Genomic DNA, 20749 nt, shown 5'->3' on the forward strand with positions numbered 1-20749 from the left:
TGCATTTTTCTTTCACACATGATATGAAATTGTATCCAAAAGTAATTTTTTTTTTTTTTTTTTTTTTTGCATTTGTTCCCTGTGAGCGAGTGCAAAATGAGTCGGTCTAACATGGTCCATGGGCATTCACTCACACTTTGCATGCCAGTGGTTCTGAGCTGGGGAACGGAAGGGGAAGTGGGTAGTTCCGCGTTGCATCAGCGGAGCACAAACACGAAAGTGACACTTAAATGAATGAGTGGCATGGGGACAACTGGGCTTCTCTAAAAGCGTGTGCCGTGTCAGTGCGGGAAGTTGAGCGCGGCACGCAGCGGGTTTTCCGCGGTACAGCCTGCGCTCACCTGCGCTCCGGCCGCGGAGCAGGCCCCCGTCTGTGTGACGTCGCCGCGGATGCTGTTGAGCATCACGGAATGGCACCTGGGTAACCTGGGCAACGGAGCAAGGAATGGCATCCGGGTAACTATGACAGCCAAATGTGAATCTTCTCAGTGTCATGCTGTCGAAGCAGCCTCCTGACCTTGTACTAACGGTAAATGGGCTGCATTTATATAGGGCCTTTATCCAATGTGCTTTACAGTGGATGCCTCTCGTTAACCCATTCTCTCTCTCTCTCTCTCTCTCTCTGTCACACTCAGTCACTCTCACTCACTCACTCAGTCTCTCACTCTCACTCAGACACACACTCACTGACACACTCACCTGCTCACTCACACACTCACTCACACACTCACACACTCACACACTCACTCACTCACTCACTCACTCACATCAACAGTGATGGGCTGCCAGGCAAGGTGCCAATCAGCTTGTCAGGAACAATTGGGGGTGAAGTATCTCAGGGACACTTTGACACACCCAGGGCGGAGGATCGATCCGACAACCCTCCGACTGCCAGACAACTGCTCTGAACGTACCTCCAGAGCCCCCATTCAATAATAATATTTCTAATAATAATAATTATAGTAATATAAGACTATAACATGATGTGACAAGGAACATAAGGTGCAGGTGGATATAATAGGCTGGGGTGACTTATGGGTCAATGACATGCTGAATTATTTTGATGTCCAAAACACATTTATGATATAGAAATAACCATGAAAACACAATACTATCCTTCATGAGTTAAAATATTAGAAAATCTGTTGAGAGAATTAGATATTTGAGGAATGATTACACCTCAAATTGATGAAAATGTCATACATAAAACTGTCCGCACAAAAACGGTGAATGCAAAAATAAAATAACTTGCGTCTCTCCCTTGGGCATAATTATATGGGTCTTTCTATCAGCATATGAAAATATTCCAATGTCATCCTGGATAATCTGGAAAAAATGTATATAAATGTATTATTTTGATAAGTTATTCAACAGGAAGTGGCATCATTCTGAAGGATATCAGATAGATATGATAGGAAATTGCTACAGCCAATTTAACATAAAACAATGTTATCTATGTAAGGGTAGATTTTTGGCCGTTTTAGGCTTTCATTTTGTGGAATCATATCTTGGCTTTCATAAGACCTGTGGTCTGGCAGTCGGAGAGTTGCTGGTTCAATTCCTTCCCTGAGTGTGTTGGAGTGTCCCTGAGCAAGACACCTAACTCCCAACTGCTCCTGATGAGCTGGTTGGTGCCTTGCATGGCAGCCAATCTCTATTGGTGTGTGAGTGTATGAATGGGTGAATGAGAAGCATCAATTGTACAGCGCTTTGGATAAAGGCGCCATATAAATTCCAACCATTTACTATTTAATTTTATTCAGAGTAAAAAATGTCCTATATGTTTATATGTTATATACATTATAACACTGTAAAGGTGAAGTGTTTAAGTTTGGCTGATGCTGAGCAGACAGCAATGCTGTACCCTCACCTGTGTGTCACACACTTACCAAAAGGAAGTGAGACTGTGAACAGTGGACAAAGACTGCGGAACCGGAGGAAAGGTCAGCCTCTGTGTCCCAGGATCAGATGAATAATGCCTTTTCATGCCTTGTCCAGGTGGTGTGGAAACTCAGACCTCTGACATTTAAATCTTCCGGTTTGTTTATTCCACTGCCTTAAGAGGAGAGGAGGAACTGCAATCAAGCGTCAGTCAGTGAAGGAGCCCCAGGGCGCATCGCTCGCCCGGTTTTTAATCTGCTCATCAGTGAACCAGTTCCTGTGTGTGTGAACGCCCAAATAAAGACTTCCTGGAGATTAATGCTGGATTTCTCATAGTTGTGGGCTGGATTCCGGCAGTTTATCCCCTTCTTCTCGGCAGATCCTCGCGCGCTCCGTCCTCTTCAGGTCTCTCCGCGGATGTCCGATGGGGTTTAAGTCTTGGGTTTGGCTGGGCCACTAGAGAACAGTCATCCACTTGTCCCACAGCAGCTCCAGCGTTGTCTTGGCTGCTTCGGGTCGTTGTCGTGCTGAAAGGTGAATCGTTGCCATGTGCACCCTGGAGCAGGTTCTCTTCAAGGCCCTCTCTGTATTTGGCTGCATTACTCTTATCCCTCAATTCTGTCCAGTCTCCCTGTCCCTGCCACTGAAAAGCACCCCCATAGCATGCTGCCACCGCCAGGCGACATGGCTCAGGCCGTAAGAGCAGTCGTCTGGCAGTCAGAGGGTTGCCGGTTCGATCCCCCGCCCGGGCTGTGTTGAAGTGTCCCTGAGCAAGACACCTAACCCCCAAATGCTCCTGACGAGCTGGTCGGCGCCTTGCATGGCAGCCAATCGCCGTTGGTGTGTGAGTGTGTGTATGAATGGGTGAATGAGAAGCATCAATTGTACAGCACTTTGGATGAAGGCGCTATATAAATGCCAACCATGCTTCACCGTAGGGATGGTATTAGCCAGGAGATGAGAAGTGCCTGGTGTTCGCCAGACATAGTGCTTGGAGTTCTGCTCAAAGAGTTAAATTTTTGTCTCAAAAGACTAGAAGGCTGTTGTATGCCTTTGAGTTTCTGTCTAGCCGCTCTACCATAAAGGCCTGATTGATGGAGCTGCTGACATGGTCGTCCTTCCGGCAGGTTCTCCCATCTCTACAGAGGACTTCTGAAGCTCTGTTAGAGTGACCATTGGGTTCTTGGTCACCTCCCTGACCAAGGCCTGGCTACTCAGTTTGGCCGGACGGCCAACTCTAGGAAGAGTCCTTGTGGTCTTCTGAGGAACAGCTTATTTTGTTCTTTTTGCATGCTTTTTTTTTAAGCTCACGACATAATTTTGCCTACTTAACAACTTCCGTTTTTTGTGAATAAAAGGGCAGGTCAACAATGGGCAGGTCTCGATGTTCTGTTTTCCATCAGTATCGCTGCTGAGATGGCCACCCCTGCCACACTTCTGCTGTTGTGTAACATCACCTTTACCTGGAGCCTGAAAGGTAAGCATGAATCTCTGTGTACTGACATTTGAGAAATCAGCGGTTTAAATTGTGTAATTGTGAAGATTTTTGTTCAGTTCCAGGTAGTGCAGACTTGCGGGAGGACATTGCACCACAGGAAGTGCACTTTCACTCATTAGACTACCGGAACATTCTGCGCTGGGAGCACCGTGGTCTGTCTCTCGGGAACCCACAATACTTTGTTCAGTACAAAATGTGAGTATCTGCAGACTGAATCAGGTCTGGGCATTAAAAGTGGAAATTGGGGTTTGTGTTGATTTTGGATATCTGTAGATTTAAGCGGGGAAAAACATAACGTGTACTCTTTTTTTTGGAACTTTATATCTGACCATCTACTTGTTTTTGGTCATTTTTCTGGCCAGACCAAACATATACCTTTTGAAGCGCACAAAGATTTCAGAATGTTCAGAAATTTTACCAACGAATTGAATATGGGACTATTTTTGGTATTTTTCTGGCTGGACCCATCTTTGGCATTGGATTATGAATAAATGATCTATTTGACTTGTTTGTTTTTACCCAAAATATCTGCTTGTCCTACAGGTTTGGAAGTCATACACCAAGTGGTGCTGGTTATTGGGCCAGGGTCTTTCAGCGCACTTATCCCTGGTTATGGGTCTAGGGTCTTTCAGCGCACTTATCCCTGGTTATGGGTCCAGGGTCTTTCAGCGCACTTATCCCTGGTTATGGGTCTAGGGTCTTTCAGCGCACTTATCCCTGGTTATGGGTCTAGGGTCTTTCAGCGCACTTATGTAATGTAGTGTAGTGTAGTGTAGTGTAATGTAATGTAATGTAATGTAGTGGAGTGTAATGTAATGTAGTGTAATGTAGTGTAATGTAATGTAGTGTAATGTAGTGTAATGTAATGTAGTGTAGTGTAGTGTAGTGTAATGTAATGTAGTGTAGTGTAATGTAATGTAGTGTAATGAAATGTAGTGTAATGTAGTGTAATGTTGTGTAATGTAGTGTAATGTAATGTAGTGTAGTGTAATGTAATGTAATGTAGTGTAGTGTAGTGTAGTGTAGTGTAGTGTAGTGTCATGTAGTGTAGTGTAATGTAGTGTAATGTAGTGTAGTGTAGTGTCGTGTAGTGTAATGTAGTGTAATGTAGTGTAGTGTAATGTAGTGTAATGTAAGCAATCAAAGATTGAAAAAGAAAAGGCAAACGGCAGGACGGCCACCTTTTTTAGGAGCCGGTACCTCGAAATATCCAATAAGATACATTTTTTTGCATATTCTTTATTGAAGATATGAAGAACATTTGAGCAAAATTGGAGTGGCCACCCTCCTCACGTCTGGTTGATTTTTTGGTTGAAAATTGCGAAAGTTGAGAATTTAGTAGGGTTTTTAAGCTTCAGCAGTGTTGTGAAAATCCTATTTATTTTGTTGAATTGAGACTGTGTTTTGGCCTCTGTACAAGTCTCAGAGGAAAGTTTCCTTATCTTTTAACATTGTACTTTAACTATGTATTTCATGTTCATATTCATATTCAGGTCCTTACTCCATTTCCCCCTGAAATATTTGGATATTCTAGATGCTAAATGATTCCTCCCAGCATAGTTTCAAAGGAACTCATTAATTTAACTTATGTCTAAAATGCACACGACTGTCAACAGATTGTACTGTATTATTTGAATTATTTCTAAATAATTAGCTGCATTGAGCTTTTCTTTCACTTCATTAAATTATAATATTTTACCCACAGCATCTAAATTGTAACAAATTTCTGATTTGTTCCAATGAATTCTAAATCCTGCCATTTCTTTATTTCTTTTTAAAAACTGACTCAATTTTGGGTTTTGAGAAATCGGGGAATAGACTCATCTTCTCCCCCTACACTTTAATTTTTGGGACATGCCCAGTCTGTCTGAGTGATGTGCTCTCATTGGCTCAAGTCTGAAGCAGGTGGCTGCACATGCATGGTAATAATGTGTGCTGTAATCTTAAATGCTCACTTTAGTTGTGATATCAGTGCAGTTACACCCGACTCCCCTCTCTTGTCCCAGCTATGGGCAAAAGCACTGGACCAAGGCCACTCAGTGTCAGGGTATCAGCCAACCTCGCTGCGACCTGAGCCAGGAGACATCAGACCCCAGGGAGTGGTACTACGCCAGGGTCCGGGCGGTTCTCCACAGGGCCCGGTCCACATGGACCCTCAGCCCCAGGTTCAACCCACACTGGGAGAGTAAGTTCCGGACCGGGCGTCGACAGTAATGGTGTTTCCCAACTGAGCCACTCAATTACATTAAATTCATGTAGCATTCAGTCTCATCCACAGTGACTTACACGGTAGCAGAGACATACTGTAAGTTCGATGATGAATAGTCCTGGCTAACTGCATTCCCAGGCCAGAGAGTTTATATTCAATAATGCAAGTTTAGGGCCTCGCTGATTTAACAATGTTTCTGTTTTAACAATCGTCCCACGACAGACATCCCACAGCGGGAAATTGGGGTTCTGGTTGTAACTGGAGCTGAAGTCAAAGCTGGCCCTGGGTCCTGCTAGATTAGCCCATGTTCAGTTATTTCATCGCTAGCATTCTCACGCGTCACGGACGCTTTCCGCTTTGGTTTCCGGTAGCTTCCGTCAGCCCACCCGAGGTGAAGATGCATGTGACGGAGCAAGGCATTGTGGTTCGACTTCGGCCGCCGATCTCCCCCTACAGGAGACGAAATGGCAGCCGGGTAGCTGTAAGGAAGCTGCAGAGACTGCAGTACAGAGTATACCTGACCCACGACGGCATTGTGCAGGCAAGTTCTGCTAAGTACACCATTACGTGATAGCCTTGTGGCTAAGGTACTTGACTGGGACCTGGAAGGTCGGTTGTTTCCAGCCCTGGAACCAAAAAAAAAGAATAGATTTTTGTTGTTATATTATGAAATGTATATTCTGTGATTGTGTAAAGTGCCATATGTCCTGTCTCTTGTCTATGTGTGTATTTATATTAACCTTGTTTTTTGTATGTTTTGTAGTTGAAGGTTGTTTACATGTAGAGTAGTATCCTGTTTACCCAAACTGATCGATGAAACAAATTTGCTTTCCACCAGGTTCTGTAGCCTAGTCTAGAAACGGCAGCAAAGTGCAAAAAATAAGGCTCACAAATGCCTTACATTTTGGCCAAACGGTATCTTTCCCGTGGGGCTTGGATAAATTAAATTACTGTTTTCTACTTAGTGATTAGTTGTTTTTCTGAATATTGCCAGTTAAGATGGTTCTCTCTTTCCCCTCTCTCGCGGTAGAGTAGGAACAGCATGACCTGAGGAGCTGTACTAGGAAGGTCCTCATCACGGATTTGAGACCCAGAACCACCTACTGCCTCCAGGCTGAAAGCCACATCCTGCCGCAGGACCGACGGAGCGTGAAGAGCAAGGCAGTGTGCGCTACCACACAGTGAGAGCATCCATTACCTGCGCAGGTACGCCTTACCTAGCATAGGTACATACCTAGCATAGCTACACATTACCTAGCATAGGCACATACCTAGCATAGGTATGCATTACCTAGCATAGGTACATACCTAGCATAGCTACACATTTACTAGCTTAGGCACATACCTAGCATAGCTACACATTAACTAGCATAGGCACATACCTAGCGTAGGTATGCATTACCTAGCATAGGTACATACCTAGCATAGATACATATTAGCTAGCATACGTACATACCTAGCATAGCTACGTATAGGTACGGATTACCTGACACACAGCCAGGGAAACTAGGCCTAGGTCTAGTCTCTGCACAAGCTTTCTCTGGGGCTGCTTTTACCAGACAGCACCATTTTGTACTGTGAAAACGGTTCTCAATCATAACAATGCGCTAGTGTGGGCCATCCTTCTACATCATTTCAGAGTGTTACCCTTTCATTTCCTGTAGAGCGTTATGTCCCTGGCCCCTCAGACTAAAATGACCTTAGTAAACTAATAGTTGATAGGTTTGTAGATTAGGCCTCTGACATTTTACTCACTTCCCCCTCCCTCAGGAAGAGGAAGAGCTGCTTCCGAATTTCACCAACGTGCAGAACACTTCACATCAACATGACAATGATCAGGAAGTATTTATGCAGAGACATCTTAACTTCTGCAGGAGGGAAACACTTGAGACCTCAGTAATTATGCGGATAATTTGCTGTTATGTGGATTATTTGCGCTCGCCGAATTAAATGCTGTTGCCATGTAATTGGTGCCATATGTGAGTCTTAATGTTCAGATTACAAACACAAATTACGTAACATAAGATCAGCTCCAATGGTTTTTATTCCACACAAATGATGCATCTTGGATCATTTTTATTGAAGTTGCTTTACATATGGTAACAAAACCAAAAGAAGCACAGAACAGAAAAGAACACTCAAAATGCTATTAATTTTGAGCAATTACTTCAGTTACAACACATCTGACATCATTCATAGTTAAACGGCTTGCGGTGTGTATTCTGTGGACATAAGTGTGGTCGTTTTGATTCTACTTTCCAGTTTACTCTACTGTGACAGATGAATACAAGTGCAGTATTGCTTTCTGTAAAATAAACTTGGGTCCTGTAACAGGGTTTCAGCGTCTGGCTCTGTAAACCAAACCGTACTGTTCAACGGTTCAGGAACAGAGCTTTGCCAAGGCTCTGACCCCTAAACGCTTCTAAACAAGGTCATTTGGGGCCAGTTGTTTGTGGTATCCAGTGTTGTTACGGAACGTTTTCAGCATCATACAGTGATCAAGCTTTTCCTTCACATACGTGGTTTGAGAGGTTATTTACATTGGACAGATGGATCATTTTAACACTGATAATGCTGAATGGACAGACATAGTGGTAACTCAAACAGTCATTTTTGTAACAAAACAATACAAAACAAATTATCTGTGCTAGCTGTCATAAATAACAAAGCTGGAATATTTCCCATCCAAGGAAGCAAAAAAAAAAAGAGAAAAAAGTCACAAACAGTACAGACACTATGCAGCAATACGTGTTTAAAAAATACATCTGTCAATTTGACATTTACATCATAAAACAACCTTTTTTAAAAGAAAATATTTTTTAAAATGTATTTGTGTCCCTCGTGACATACAGGTAACAGAAGCTTTGGTGAGGATATTATTGACACAGCAGACAGGCTTGTTTGGTCCCTGGTCATTACAGAAGAGAGGACAGATTATTGTTCATCTGTCCTTATTTTGGAGAGAACAAACAAGGACACAGGAACGGCTTTCTCATGCAAACAAACACATACGCATGCATGTGCACCCACACACACACAAACATACGCATGCGCCCACACACAGACACACACACATGAGTATGCGCCCACACATGTGCACGCTCACACACACACACGCACGCACACACACACACACACACACACACAAACAGACAGGCAGGCACACACGTGCGCACACACACACACACACACACACACACACAGACAGACAGACAGACAGGCACGCGCACACACGCACACGCACACACACACAGTAAATGATGTTTGCCACACCCATGTCCATTTTGCCTCCGGCACAGGCTACCTTTTTTGAGTACAAAATGAACCCTTATTAAACAGGATAAAATTTAAACTAAATCCCAGCTCTGGGGCATTCTGAAGGTGTACAGTTGTGTTTGTTTGCTTTGACTCGTCTTTAGAAGTGGAGACTGCACCCCAAATTGACACCCCACACAAAGTCTTCTACCTTTATCAGTGGTATAAAATAACAATATTCACATCTGACTGATCAGTCTAGAAAGGACCCCTTGTGCCCCTTTATGATTGAATGTCCACACACAACATTCAAACTGAATCACAAGATATTCAGGAAAAATGCCAATGAATCCATACATAAATTGAGTTATTCTCACAGGGAATATTGTGATCACAGAATACTCCTGTCAATCCCACAAAAAAACAAAACAAACCACACAAAAAAAAACGAAAAAAAAAAAACATAACATTAAATTATTTGCAATATGAAATTACACTGGAGTACCTTCATTTGGGTAGAAATAAGAAGCATACTAAAAAAATCCATATTCCGGAAGTCCACACATACAGAACATGTAAACCACATGCCGTGTCGATATTTCTGACGCAGTTTTATTCTTTATGCTGCATGTCAATGCAAAGTTTTGTACCAAGTGGTCCTGTAATATAAAAAAAATGCACGATTTGGAATTTCACTAAAAAGCTGAGACAGTTTCCGTCAGAGCTGTAGTACAAGAAAACAGATGAAACGGCAGTGCTGCTAAACAGCTAAAGTACAAAGACTGGTGAGGGAAGGCTTGCTAACTGAGAGCAAGGCCCACTTTAAACGGCGGGTGTGTTTCCAGCAGCAGACTCACTGCAGCACACCCAGAATCGTACCATGGCTGTGGTTCTGACCCACAGCCTCCGGGGAGAGTTACGGGTGCGAGTTACAGGTGAGACTTCAGTCTCAGTATTTCATATTTAGTTCTTTTTTTTTTCTTTTTTTTTTTTTACAGAAAGTGCTCATAAAATTTTTTACAGTACTCCTAACATGATTTGAACAGTGGTCATTCAGGCTGGAGAAAGCTTTGTACAAAAGACAAACAAATACAGAATTGGAGCAGGTACATTACTCATATTGATATGTTCTGGCAAATGACCTGTCACCGTTAGACAGCAAGAAACAAGCTCCCCGCCAAAATATCTACCTGAGATTGTGTTTTAATAAAAAGCTCTTCAGAGATAATTATAAACAAATACTTTCAAAACTGGCCACAACGCAAGGTTATATTTGTTGGTAAAAATGGTTAAAATCGGTCAGATCTGCATGGACTTTTTTTTTTGTCAAGGTGAGTGTTTAGGCACGTTTTGAACTGTGAATAGTCATATCGTTTCAGTAATTCAGCAGAAAAACTGGCGGCCAAACAGTTTAATGATGGTTAATGATGGACAAGAAACCACATTTTGCATAGTCTTTATAATGTGTCTGTGTCGGGAGACGTTTCCCCAACACTTTCAGTAACACGCCTTCTCTCCATTCATTTGGAATGCTTTAGCATGCGCTAAACATTTGGTTGAAGTACAAATTTGAGAAATGAGACTGCTTAATAACAGCAAGAGGGATATGAAGGAATCCATAAGGATACTGGTTTCATTGTCATTAAAAGTGTAGCAAATCAACACAATTTCATTGTCGTTAAAAGTGTAAATTGGACAAGTGGATTATTGCTTTTACTTCAATGCCCTCATCGATTCAAGTGAAAGAACACTGTGGTTTTATTCCGGTGAATTCCACAGGCTGGGCATCACAGTTTGTAGAACTGAGGCACAAGTTACTGACCAGACACTTTTTTCAGTACCACCCAACACTAAACGGACAATCTTTACAAAGACAAGCTTTGTTTAAGATGCTGCAGCATATATTTAATTTCATTTAATATTAAAATGACAAGTGAACATGGCACCCAGCATTAGAAGACACTTGTCTTGGAGTGTTGAACTTTAAGACTGAAAGTGGGTACAGTGAGTCTCACAATAAGTACCGTTAAAACAGAATACTACCCATGATTCTTTTTATAATATGTTGTCCTTCATCCTTATCGTAAGTATGAATACCACAGCAAATGTTATTTTGAAGACAAAGGAATTATTCAAGATAAAATTATTGCAGTTGGGGAAATTGGGGCAGAGGGGGGAAATGGATCACTGTAAAATTGAACAATATGTAAAAAGTAAATAGCTTAATACGTGCAGGATACCTGCAAGCCAATGCCGTGAGTCGGACTCTGATCTCGCAGAGAAGGTAAACGCAGAACAAATCCTCGTATCTTTGCTGGCCTGCAGTCATGGTCTTTGTTCTTTAAACCAGAACATTTCTGATACAATATCCAGAAAAGTTTTGTTCACAAACAGAAATAACGGGTTAAAGAAAAATACGAAAAAAGCTATTTTCGGGTAAACTCGCCCAAACATTCAGACAGGTAGTCTGCATCGGTTACCCCTTAGACGTCCTACAATCCTAAACCTTTTAGAAACTTTCTGTCACGTCTATTTAACAAGAATGTACTGTTTGTTCGGCAGAATTTACAGGTCAACCTGTTTTTTAAGCATAATATACACATTCAAGCTCACTCTACCATAAATAGCAGCTGGTAGGGGCACTCCAGTTTTACAGTCCCCGGTGAATTACCCTACACTAATCTGTCACTTGAGCTCCAGTGAAGCTTCCTGGAGGAAGTCAGTCTGAGACATGTGATATCGTCTTGGCTGTAGCTTGTCCTGGCATTTATCAAACACTGGTATCTGCTAACACTGCACGAAGGCCGTCTGATACGGTCACAATAGCGCCAAAGCACTTTCACAATTTCAACGTAGGAAAAAAACAAGAAACAAATACAGGACATTACATTTCCATTCAGTGCCCTTCAGAGAAGTCTTTGTGTGATGACATAACTTGGAAGCGAAAATCTGTTGCGAAGGCAAAAGAAAACCAAACCAGGGTGTTTCTGCATAATCAAAACTAATTCAGGATGTGTTGATTCCCAAGCTATTGGCAGTGGTCAAGAGTCCCCTCACGTTAAATAAACCAGCAGAGATGTACATAAATAAAACGGCGGTCGGCAGGAGCGCAGCAGGGGGGTTTCAGGACAGCTCGTACAGCGAGGGCCGGCCGGGGGAGCTCTGGATGCGGCACAGCGGCACGGTGCAGTCCCGTTTCTGCCCCTCCGAGTCCACGTCCAGCAGGGAGCAGCCGGCCCCGGCCTCGGCCGACAGCAGGATGTTCAGGCTGCGGGCGCTCTTCTCCCCGGAGTAGTGGCCCAGGGAGTAGCTCTTGTTGCGGCCCCTCAGGAGGCCCCAGGAGTGGGGCTTCCCTCTGAGGGACAGGGGCCGCGGCCTGTCGGGGGCGCTGTCTGCCTCGGGCCTCTTCCTCTCCGGGACAGCGGCCTCGGGGGCCGGGGCGGGGGGCAGTGTGGGGGCCGCGTGGGCGTTGGTGCCATTACCTGGGGGTAAAAAGAGAAGTGAGAAGCATTAAGGTGTATCCAGGCGGCACGGATGGTGCAGTGGGGTAGCTCTGCCGCCTCACAGCAAGGAGGTCCTGAGTTCGAATCCCCGTCGGCCGGGGCCTCTCTGTGCGGAGTTTGCATGTTTTCCCCGTGTTTGTGTGGGTTTCCTCCAGGTACTCCGGTTTCCTCCCACAGTCCAAAGACATGCAGGTTAGGCTGATTGGAGAGTCTAAATTGCCCATAGGTGTGAGTGTATGACTGTATGACTGTGTGACTGTGTGACTGTGTGACTGTGTGAGTGTGTGAGTGAATGGTGTGTGTGCCCTGCGATGGACTGGCGACCTGTCCAGGTGGAATCCTGCCTTTCGCCCAATGTATGCTGGGATAGGCTCCAGCCCCCCAGTGTGGCACTGTGGGATAGTGGATCTGTATCAGAGCAGCAGTGTGGCACTGTGGGATAGTGGATCTGTACCACAGGGCAGCAGTAGTGTGGATTGAGGGATAGTGGATCTGTATCAGAGCAGCAGTGTGGCACTGTGGGATAGTGGATCTGTACCACAGGGCAGCAGTAGTGTGGATTGAGGGATAGTGGATCTGTACCACAGAGCAGCAGTAGTGTGGATTGAGGGATAGTGGATCTGTACCACAGGGCAGCAGTAGTGTGCATTGAGGGGACAGAGTGTCACTCACTGATGTGCGTGGAGGAGGGCGTGGTCTTCCTGCGGCGCAGCCAGGTGCTGCTGCTGTGGTCGGAGGCGGGGGGCGGGGGCAGGGGGTCGGGCTTGGCGGGGGCTTTGGGGGCCGGCCAGTTGGAGGGGGGCCCCTCCTTCAGGGGGCCGGTCTCCGGGCCCTCGGCGTCGGGCAGCAGGAGGCAGCGCGTGGAGGCGGAGGGCGCGGTCAGGGCGGGCGGGGCGTCGTCCCGGCGGGCGCGGCCGGCGGGCGGGCTGGAGCTGCGGCGGAACCGCGTGGCGCGCTGGAACAGGCCCTCGCGCCTCCTCCTCTCCTCCCGCGGCTCGGGCTCCTCCCCGCCCGCCTCCCGCAGGTCCCCGCCCAGCGCCACCAGGGCCAGCAGCGAGGCGCAGCCGTACAGCGCCGCGTCAGTGCGCCGCCGCCCCGCCCGCTTCAGGCTGTTGGTGGGAGTGACCTGGGGCGTGGTGCTGGCCGAGCTGGCCGAGGTGGCGGGCTCCTCCTGGCTCTCCACGGCCGCCCCGCCCTCGCCCGGCTCGTCCTTCCACAGAGGTAGATCGATGTACACCTGACTGGGGAACTTCAGCTGCTTTGGTTTGTTGCCGTCCAGACCTTCACCAGCACACGGTTCTTCTGGATTCATCCCTGGAGCGAAACATCGGGTGAAACATTCAAACCAATCCCTGACCATCTCCTGCCGCCTGCGTAGGCCAAGAACCCCAGGCATGCGCTGAACAGACTACTTTACCCCAGATTCCTTGGCTCATGCCGAACAAAACATACTGTATATTCACAATTTTCAATTATTAAAGCAATGTTTTCTACAAATTTCATCTAATATTCACCGAATTTGACACAAAGTTATAATTTATTTTATTTTACTGTTTGTCCAGGACAATCAATTGATGTGGGTGTGACATTTTTTCTAAAACAGCGGTAACTATAATGTCTGATCCTCACCAAACTCTGTACACCTATGTAGTCCATGATTCTGTGGACAAATCTCCGTGCCTATAGGTGGCACTACAAGTAGCAAACACATTTAAATGCCTAAACTCTTCAACCCCTTGAGTATGCCACATGTAACCCAGGAATACGTTATCATACCTTCTGTCCACGACATGTCAATCAATTGTCATGGGCATAGCCATTTTTACTAAAACAGCTGTAACTTTTTAATGTTTTGTACAATCATCACAAATCTTGGCAAACATATTCAATAGTTGCATCTGGGTCAGCATGCTAATTGTCGTGTTCTTTCACCAATAGGTGGCACTGTAAGAGGAATATTTTTTTTTAAACTCCTCAATGACCCTTTACCAATTAAACCAAAACTTTGCATGCTATGTCTTTCTGTCAGCCCCCAACTGGATATACAATGATAAAATCATATTGGAAAAAATATGGCCACAATCAGCCAATCAGCTTTCACTGTGCATGTGCCAGACTTAGCAATGACTGATCATCGTGAATCCTATATGTACAGTGTGTTAACCTCTAAGCCATGTAAATAACATGTACAATTTGGGGACAGCAACTGAAAATGTTTGTACCATTCATCTTAACAGTTTGTACTGCTTTGACCCTGTTAATTACCACTTGTGGCTATATTTATTATTATAATTATTATAATTATTATTATAGTTTAAATAGTGAGTGAGGTGGACTCACCCTGCTCCACGAATAAGGCTGCCAGCGGCACAGACTTCTGCGTCTTCATCAAGCTGGTGGACCAGGGGTTGCTGCCATCAGACAGAGGCCGGACTCTGCCAGACAGACAGACGGACAAAAACATTTAATAACAACAACCACCCGCATGCTCTGAACTCAGGAAAAGCTGATCATCGAGATAATTTCATTCTTTCCAACATGTATCCAGAAAGACAAAAACAGGAAGGCACTTCTCTGCACTTAAGAGCACATTTCTTGCTCCAAAAATGATGATTTCACCACCAGAGGGCGACAGAAAATAAATAACACAAATCACGAATGGCTTAAAAATGCCGTTGAAAATGAGGGCAGCTTTCTGCAGAGGAAGGCTGTTCAGGCAGCGGCGAAACACGAGAGCACTGCACCTCTCTGCGCCCGTGGGCCGGTCCTTCGTCTGAACCGAGCTGGGCCCCCACGTGCGCACCTTCTTCTTAAACCCTTTCCGGACGTCTTCGAACTCCTCGGGCTTGTAAATGGTGCTGCGGCCCCAGGTCCTGTTGCTCTCGTCCAGGGTCACTGCGACGGGAGGAGAGCGCGTTAATCTGGAACCCCCTCCGGACCCGGTCCGCACCGCGTTAATTCAAACCCAGATTAAAGGTATTAGTGCTCCGTCGGCCAATCGGAATCCGGCCTGCCCGTTCTTAGTCGTAAACGCGGACGGGAAACAAACACAGATAACTGCGAGAGGTGAGCAGATCTCAAAGTTCAAGAGTAACGCTAATCGGTGTTTACCTACAGCGCACCTTGGGTTTCTCTCGATCTGCTGTAAGAAAGTGAAGATTTATTCCCTTATTGGCCCTTTATGGAGCCAACAGCCAGTGCTGAAAGCTTCTGCTATCTCTCTGGGAAGAGGTGTGATAAACACGACTATTATTGGCTGAGCCAGTAGTAATAGTCGCACACTTCGTACGTGATTGGAACACATGCCAGAATAGAGACTATTTTTCCCGGCTAAAATAAAATGAATGTCACACATTCCTAATAATCTGAAATGGTAGTCTCTCCTACTAGTCTCTCCTAGTAGCCAAAGTACCAACCATCTACCAGAGAGAAAGTCAAGGTCTTAGACACCCAGAGAAGCTTTGGAGAGAGAAATGAACAGTACCATCTGATTAATTGATATTAAATTATTCATTTTAAGAAATCCAGAGTGAGGGTTTAATCCTCCAGTGATGAGTGTGTGAGCAGAAAATGAACACGCACTGCGTGCAGTTGGGGTTGTGAAAGCAGAGCAGTGGCAGAGTTGGGTTCAGACCTGGGCTCAGACCTGGGCTCAGACCTGGGCTCAGACCTGGGCTCAGACCTGGGCTCAGACCTGGGCTCAGACCTGGGCTCAGACCTGGGCTCAGACCTGGGCTCAGACCTGGGCTCAGACCTGGGTTCAAATAGTATTGGTTTTGGATTCAAATACTTTTCTTTGATCTTGCCTGGTACAATTGAGTCAGCAAAGAAGAGCAGATGGGCGGGGGTTTGCACTTTTAATTTCTTCCAATAAACTAGGCAAGCTTCGGTTGCAGAAAATTATTAAAATCCAAAACAAATACTATTTGAACCCAGGTTTGGTTGGGTTAGGACCCTGCAGGATGGTGACAGTGTTGGGTTAGGGCCGTGAAGAACAGTGGCGGTGTTGGATTAGGACCCCGTTGGTTGGGTGCAGAATCAGCCCTCACAAACAGGAAACAGTATGGTAATTTCCCACAATGCCTCAGTTGCTTGCCTTTCTTCTGAAAGCCAGTGGGAGGCAGGCACTCGCTGGTGATATCCACATCCTGGTGGTACACAAACATACTGCCCCTTTGGCTGCTGAAGGAGCTCACTAAGGGGAAAGAACATTATTACGGCCCGTTAGAGGGGGCAGGGCGGGGCCCTACGTGGAGGTGACACAGGGCTCATATTTTTCAGTAGCTGTTCACCTGTCATTTTGTGCTAGGTTTGTGCTCTACTTTGTGCAGTGACATAATGCCTTTGCTAAAGGGATATTGTTTGGTTGATACTGCTCTGTAATAGAAACACTTACGCTGTATAGCTCTGAGGTGGGGGGTCTACTGCTCTGCAATAGAAACACTTATGCTGTATTGCTCTGAGGCAGGGGCTCTACTGCTCTGTAATAAAAACATGCTGTATAGCTCGGAGATGGGGGGTCTACTGCTCTGTAATAGAGGCACTTACACTGTATTGCTCTGAGGTGGGGGATCTACTGCTCTGTGATAGAAACACTTACGCTGTATTGCTCTGAGGCGGGGGATGAGTGTGGGACTGCTAGGGGGGCTGGAGCTGCTGCTGTTGAAGCTCCTCCTCTTGTCCATGGTGGGGGAGGCCTGGACTGTGATCTTGTGCTGGAAATCTGAGGGAGACAAGAGGCACAACGCTCTTAAAAACCACTGAGCATTTCAAACAGAACCAGTGCAGGTGTAGTGTTCCTGTGTTAGCAGCACCACAACAGACTGCCGATGCGTATCATGAGTTATAACTGTTTTAGGGTGTTTAAAGGCGTGAGCACGTAAGTGTCCACCCTTATACCCGGACAGGTTTGCGGCGGTCCCTCACCCGACGGCAGGCTGATGCGGTTCCCGTCCTTCAGCTTGAGTCGGCTGCGTTTGAACTTGCCCTTTCTCTTCTTGACGTTGGGCTTGTCCTTGTTGAGCTGGAAGATGAGGATGTTGAGCTCCCGCTCCAGCACGTTGATCTCGCGCTCAGCCAGCTGCTGCTCGCGCCTCTTCAGCAGCTCCTCCTGAGACTTCTGCTGCAGGGCGGCGCGCGTCAGCTCCTCCTCCCGCGAACGCAGCTCCTGCGGGGACCTCCGGCGTCAGCGTCCGCGAGGCGTCTCAGCCCACTCCCGGGGTTTTTATAATCGGTGTGTTCACCAGTAAGCGGTGAGGTGCGGTGTTTTTAATCACCGCACTCACCAGTAAGCGGTGAGATGAGGTGTTTTTAATCACCGCACTCACCAGTAAGTGGTGAGATGTGGTGCTTTTAATCAGTGCATTCACCAGTAAGCGGTGAGATGCGGTGTTTTTAATCACCGCACTCACCAGTAAGTGGTGAGATGTGGTGCTTTTAATCAGCGCATTCACCAGTAAGCGGTGAGATGCGGTGTTTTTAATCAGCGCATTCACCAGTAAGCGGTGAGATGAGGTGTTTTTAATCAGCGCATTCACCAGTAAGCGGTGAGATGCGATGTTTTTAATCAGCGCACTCACCAGTAAGCGGTGAGATGCGGTGTTTTTAAATCAGCGCATTCACCAGTAAGCGGTGAGATGCAGTGTTTTTAATCAGCGCATTCACCAGTAAGCGGTGAGATGAGCAGCTCACCTTCTCCTTCGTCCGTAGCTCATCGAACATCTCCTGTATCTCCACTCTCCAGTCCTCCTGCATGGAGTGGAAGGACTCCCGGGGCATGGTGGCCATCACCGCCTCCTCGATAGCAGTCAGCTGCTCCAGGATGGCAGCGAAGGGGGGCCGGATGTGGGGGTCCTGTTCCCAACATTCTGGGGACACATTCTCAATCAAGTCTCTTCTTTGTCAAACAGAATCCACAATTTCGCAAAATAAGCCGGTGATTTTTCGAATAATTTTTCTAATGACACATTTTACACAATACTGTAATACTGTGAGACCATGACATTTTTACCTAAGAGTATCATACGAACATATCATACTTTCACTCATCTAGCATAAAAAAAATATATTTTTTGTTTATGCTGCAATGTGTTGGTGTTGCTTAGCTGGACCTGTGCTTTGGCAAGAAAAGGTGTTGGTTCACTGGATATGCGATTGGGTTAGAGAAGCGCTGGTTGGCTGTATATGTGCGTTGCGTAAGAGAGGTGCTGATTGGCTGGATATGTGCACTGGGTAAGAGGTGCTTATTGGATGGATATGTGTGTTTGGTTAAGAGAGGTGCTGATTGGCTGGATATGTGTGTTGGGTAAGAGAGGTGCTGATTGGCTGGATATGTGTGTTGGGTAAGATAGGTGTTGGTTGGCTGTATATGTGTGTTGGGTTAGAGAGGTGCTAATTGGCTGGATATGTGCACTGGGTAAGAGGTGCTTATTGGTGTGTTTGGTTAAGAGAGGTGCTGATTGGCTGGATACGTGTGTTGGGTAAGAGAGGTGTTGGTTGGCTGGATATGTGTGTTGGGTAAGAGAGGTGCTGATTGGCTGGATATGTGCGTTGGGTTAGAGAGGTGCTGATTGACTGGATATGTGTTTGGTTATACTGTTCCATTGACCGATGAGAGCAGGGGGCTGGTGTACCTTCCATGAGCTTGGCGAAGGGTTCGGGGCAGGTGGACGGGATGGGAAGGGTTAACTTGTTGACTGCCACTCCGTACGCGACCGCCAGGCCGTCAATCCCTCTGTACGGGACCTCCCCCGTCAGCAGCTCCCACAGCAGCACCCCATAGCTGAGAGAGACACACACCTTCAGTCACACGCTCTCAACCACACACACACTCACACACTCACACACTCACACACTCACACACTCACACACATACACACACATACACACATATACACACACATACACACACATACACACATACACACATACACACATACACACATACACACATACACACATACACACACACACAGCCACGCACACACACTCACACACACAGACAAACACAGACACTCATACACACTTCCAGTCACACACTCTCAACCACACACACAGACACACAGACATACATACACACACACACACACACACACAGACACACACACACAGACACTCATACACACTTTGAACCATATACATATACACACACACACACTTTCAGTCACACACTCTCAACCACATATACACACACACACACACTTTCAGTCACACACTCTGAACCATATACATACACAAACACACAAACTTTCAATTATACACTCTGAAACACACTGTCAAACACTCACAAAACAGACACACAAAACTGTTCTCATGCACTCATGCCAAAACACACACTTTCAGTCACGCACACTATCCCAACTCACAGTGCAGACATGATGGTTATGAAACACTGTTGCAGGCTAGAGCAGTCAGAATTCCAATGAGGATGGTTGGTCGTAATGATCAGAGCAGGCAAGCAACCTAGCTTCAGGACTGCTTTTCCTCACATTAAAAATTGTAATATTAATTTTCTCACTCCTGTGCAGTCAAATACGGCTGTTCTAATTTGCTAGTAGAGCATAATGGTACACCACAGAAACTGGAAGGTTTGTGCCATGGCGGTCATCATTGCTAACAGCTGTGCTGCAATGTCACGATTTGTAAACTTCCAGGTTGGCAGAAGGCCCGTACCCGATCCGACTGAATGTTACAGAGCTAAAAACAGGCCTGATACCCGGCCAGATCACAGCATACCTTCAGGCCCCGTTGGGCTTGGGTCAGGAGGCTGACCTCTAATGTGTTCTACAGCTAGCTTGTGATGTATTTGTTACATCCAAACAGTAGCTAGCTGTAGTACACTTTTATCTAGCAAGCTAATTTGCTTCCTACCTACTGGTGTTTTGTGCTAGCTAGTAAATAAAATGTCGCAAGCTAGCTAGCTGTTGAACATTAATGTCTGGAAAGCCATGTTACATTAAGGACGGGATAATGTACAGCCAGCAAGTCAACGGTTTCAGACAGAACACAGCTGCTTTTGTAAACGTGTGTTTTACTGTGTGTGTGTTTGTCTGTGTCTGTTTATTGTGCCAGGGAGAATGGTTAGCATGTTTTACCTCCATACGTCACTTCCTTTGGAGAACAGAGAGGACTTGATGACCTCAGGAGCCATCCACGAGTATGTTCCCGCCGCGCTCATTTTAGTGGTCTTGTGCCACTCTCTGGCCAGCCCGAAGTCCGTGATCTTCAGCGTCTTCTTGCCGATGTCATCGTTCTCAATCGTTTCAAGTAATAAAACTGCAAAACAAAGACAGCGCTTCAGCGTCTGATTGCTGCAGAACGTGTAGTCGAGACATGTACTCTGCTATTATGATAGTATTATGATTAATAGTGACGAGCTAAATTAGGTGCTTCTAGACCATGAAA

The 20749-nt window shown here is 45.8% G+C and overlaps 2 protein-coding genes across 2 annotated transcripts in view; one reads left to right on the forward strand and one right to left on the reverse strand.

Moving 5' to 3' along the window:
• Window positions 1–3276: 3276 nt before the first annotated feature.
• LOC133118254 (interleukin-22 receptor subunit alpha-2-like) lies at window positions 3277–7555 on the forward strand. Its single transcript, XM_061228091.1, has 6 exons — window positions 3277–3358; window positions 3436–3574; window positions 5386–5564; window positions 5960–6129; window positions 6624–6794; window positions 7359–7555. Exons 1-5 carry the CDS (start codon window positions 3298–3300, stop codon window positions 6771–6773), a joined length of 699 nt encoding a protein of 232 aa, XP_061084075.1. The 5' UTR covers window positions 3277–3297; the 3' UTR covers window positions 6774–6794; window positions 7359–7555.
• A 59-nt stretch (window positions 7556–7614) lies between these two features.
• The window catches only part of map3k21 (mitogen-activated protein kinase kinase kinase 21), a 29308-nt gene continuing 16173 nt past the window's right edge, over window positions 7615–20749 (reverse strand). Inside the window, exons 2-11 of the mRNA XM_061228090.1 lie at window positions 20440–20620; window positions 18979–19127; window positions 18038–18213; window positions 17273–17513; window positions 16947–17069; window positions 16443–16541; window positions 15091–15241; window positions 14687–14781; window positions 13019–13660; window positions 7615–12325 (exon numbers count right to left, since the gene is read on the reverse strand). Of these exons, the coding sequence (XP_061084074.1) occupies window positions 11967–12325; window positions 13019–13660; window positions 14687–14781; window positions 15091–15241; window positions 16443–16541; window positions 16947–17069; window positions 17273–17513; window positions 18038–18213; window positions 18979–19127; window positions 20440–20620 (2216 nt within the window). The 3' untranslated portion in view covers window positions 7615–11966. The remainder of the gene's footprint in view (window positions 12326–13018; window positions 13661–14686; window positions 14782–15090; window positions 15242–16442; window positions 16542–16946; window positions 17070–17272; window positions 17514–18037; window positions 18214–18978; window positions 19128–20439; window positions 20621–20749) is intronic.

This window comes from Conger conger, chromosome 18, assembly GCF_963514075.1.
Source record: "Conger conger chromosome 18, fConCon1.1, whole genome shotgun sequence".
In the NCBI taxonomy this organism is placed as follows: domain Eukaryota; kingdom Metazoa; phylum Chordata; class Actinopteri; order Anguilliformes; family Congridae; genus Conger; species Conger conger.

Excerpts from the sequence above, each read along its gene's own strand:
- LOC133118254 (XM_061228091.1), top strand. The coding sequence starts at position 3,298 with ATGGCCACCCCTGCCACACTTCTGCTGTTGTGTAACATCACCTTTACC. Across the intron at positions 3,575-5,385 it reads TACTTTGTTCAGTACAAAAT|CTATGGGCAAAAGCACTGGA; the intron begins GTGAGTATCTGC and ends CTCTTGTCCCAG. Across the intron at positions 6,130-6,623 it reads CCCACGACGGCATTGTGCAG|GAACAGCATGACCTGAGGAG; the intron begins GCAAGTTCTGCT and ends GCGGTAGAGTAG.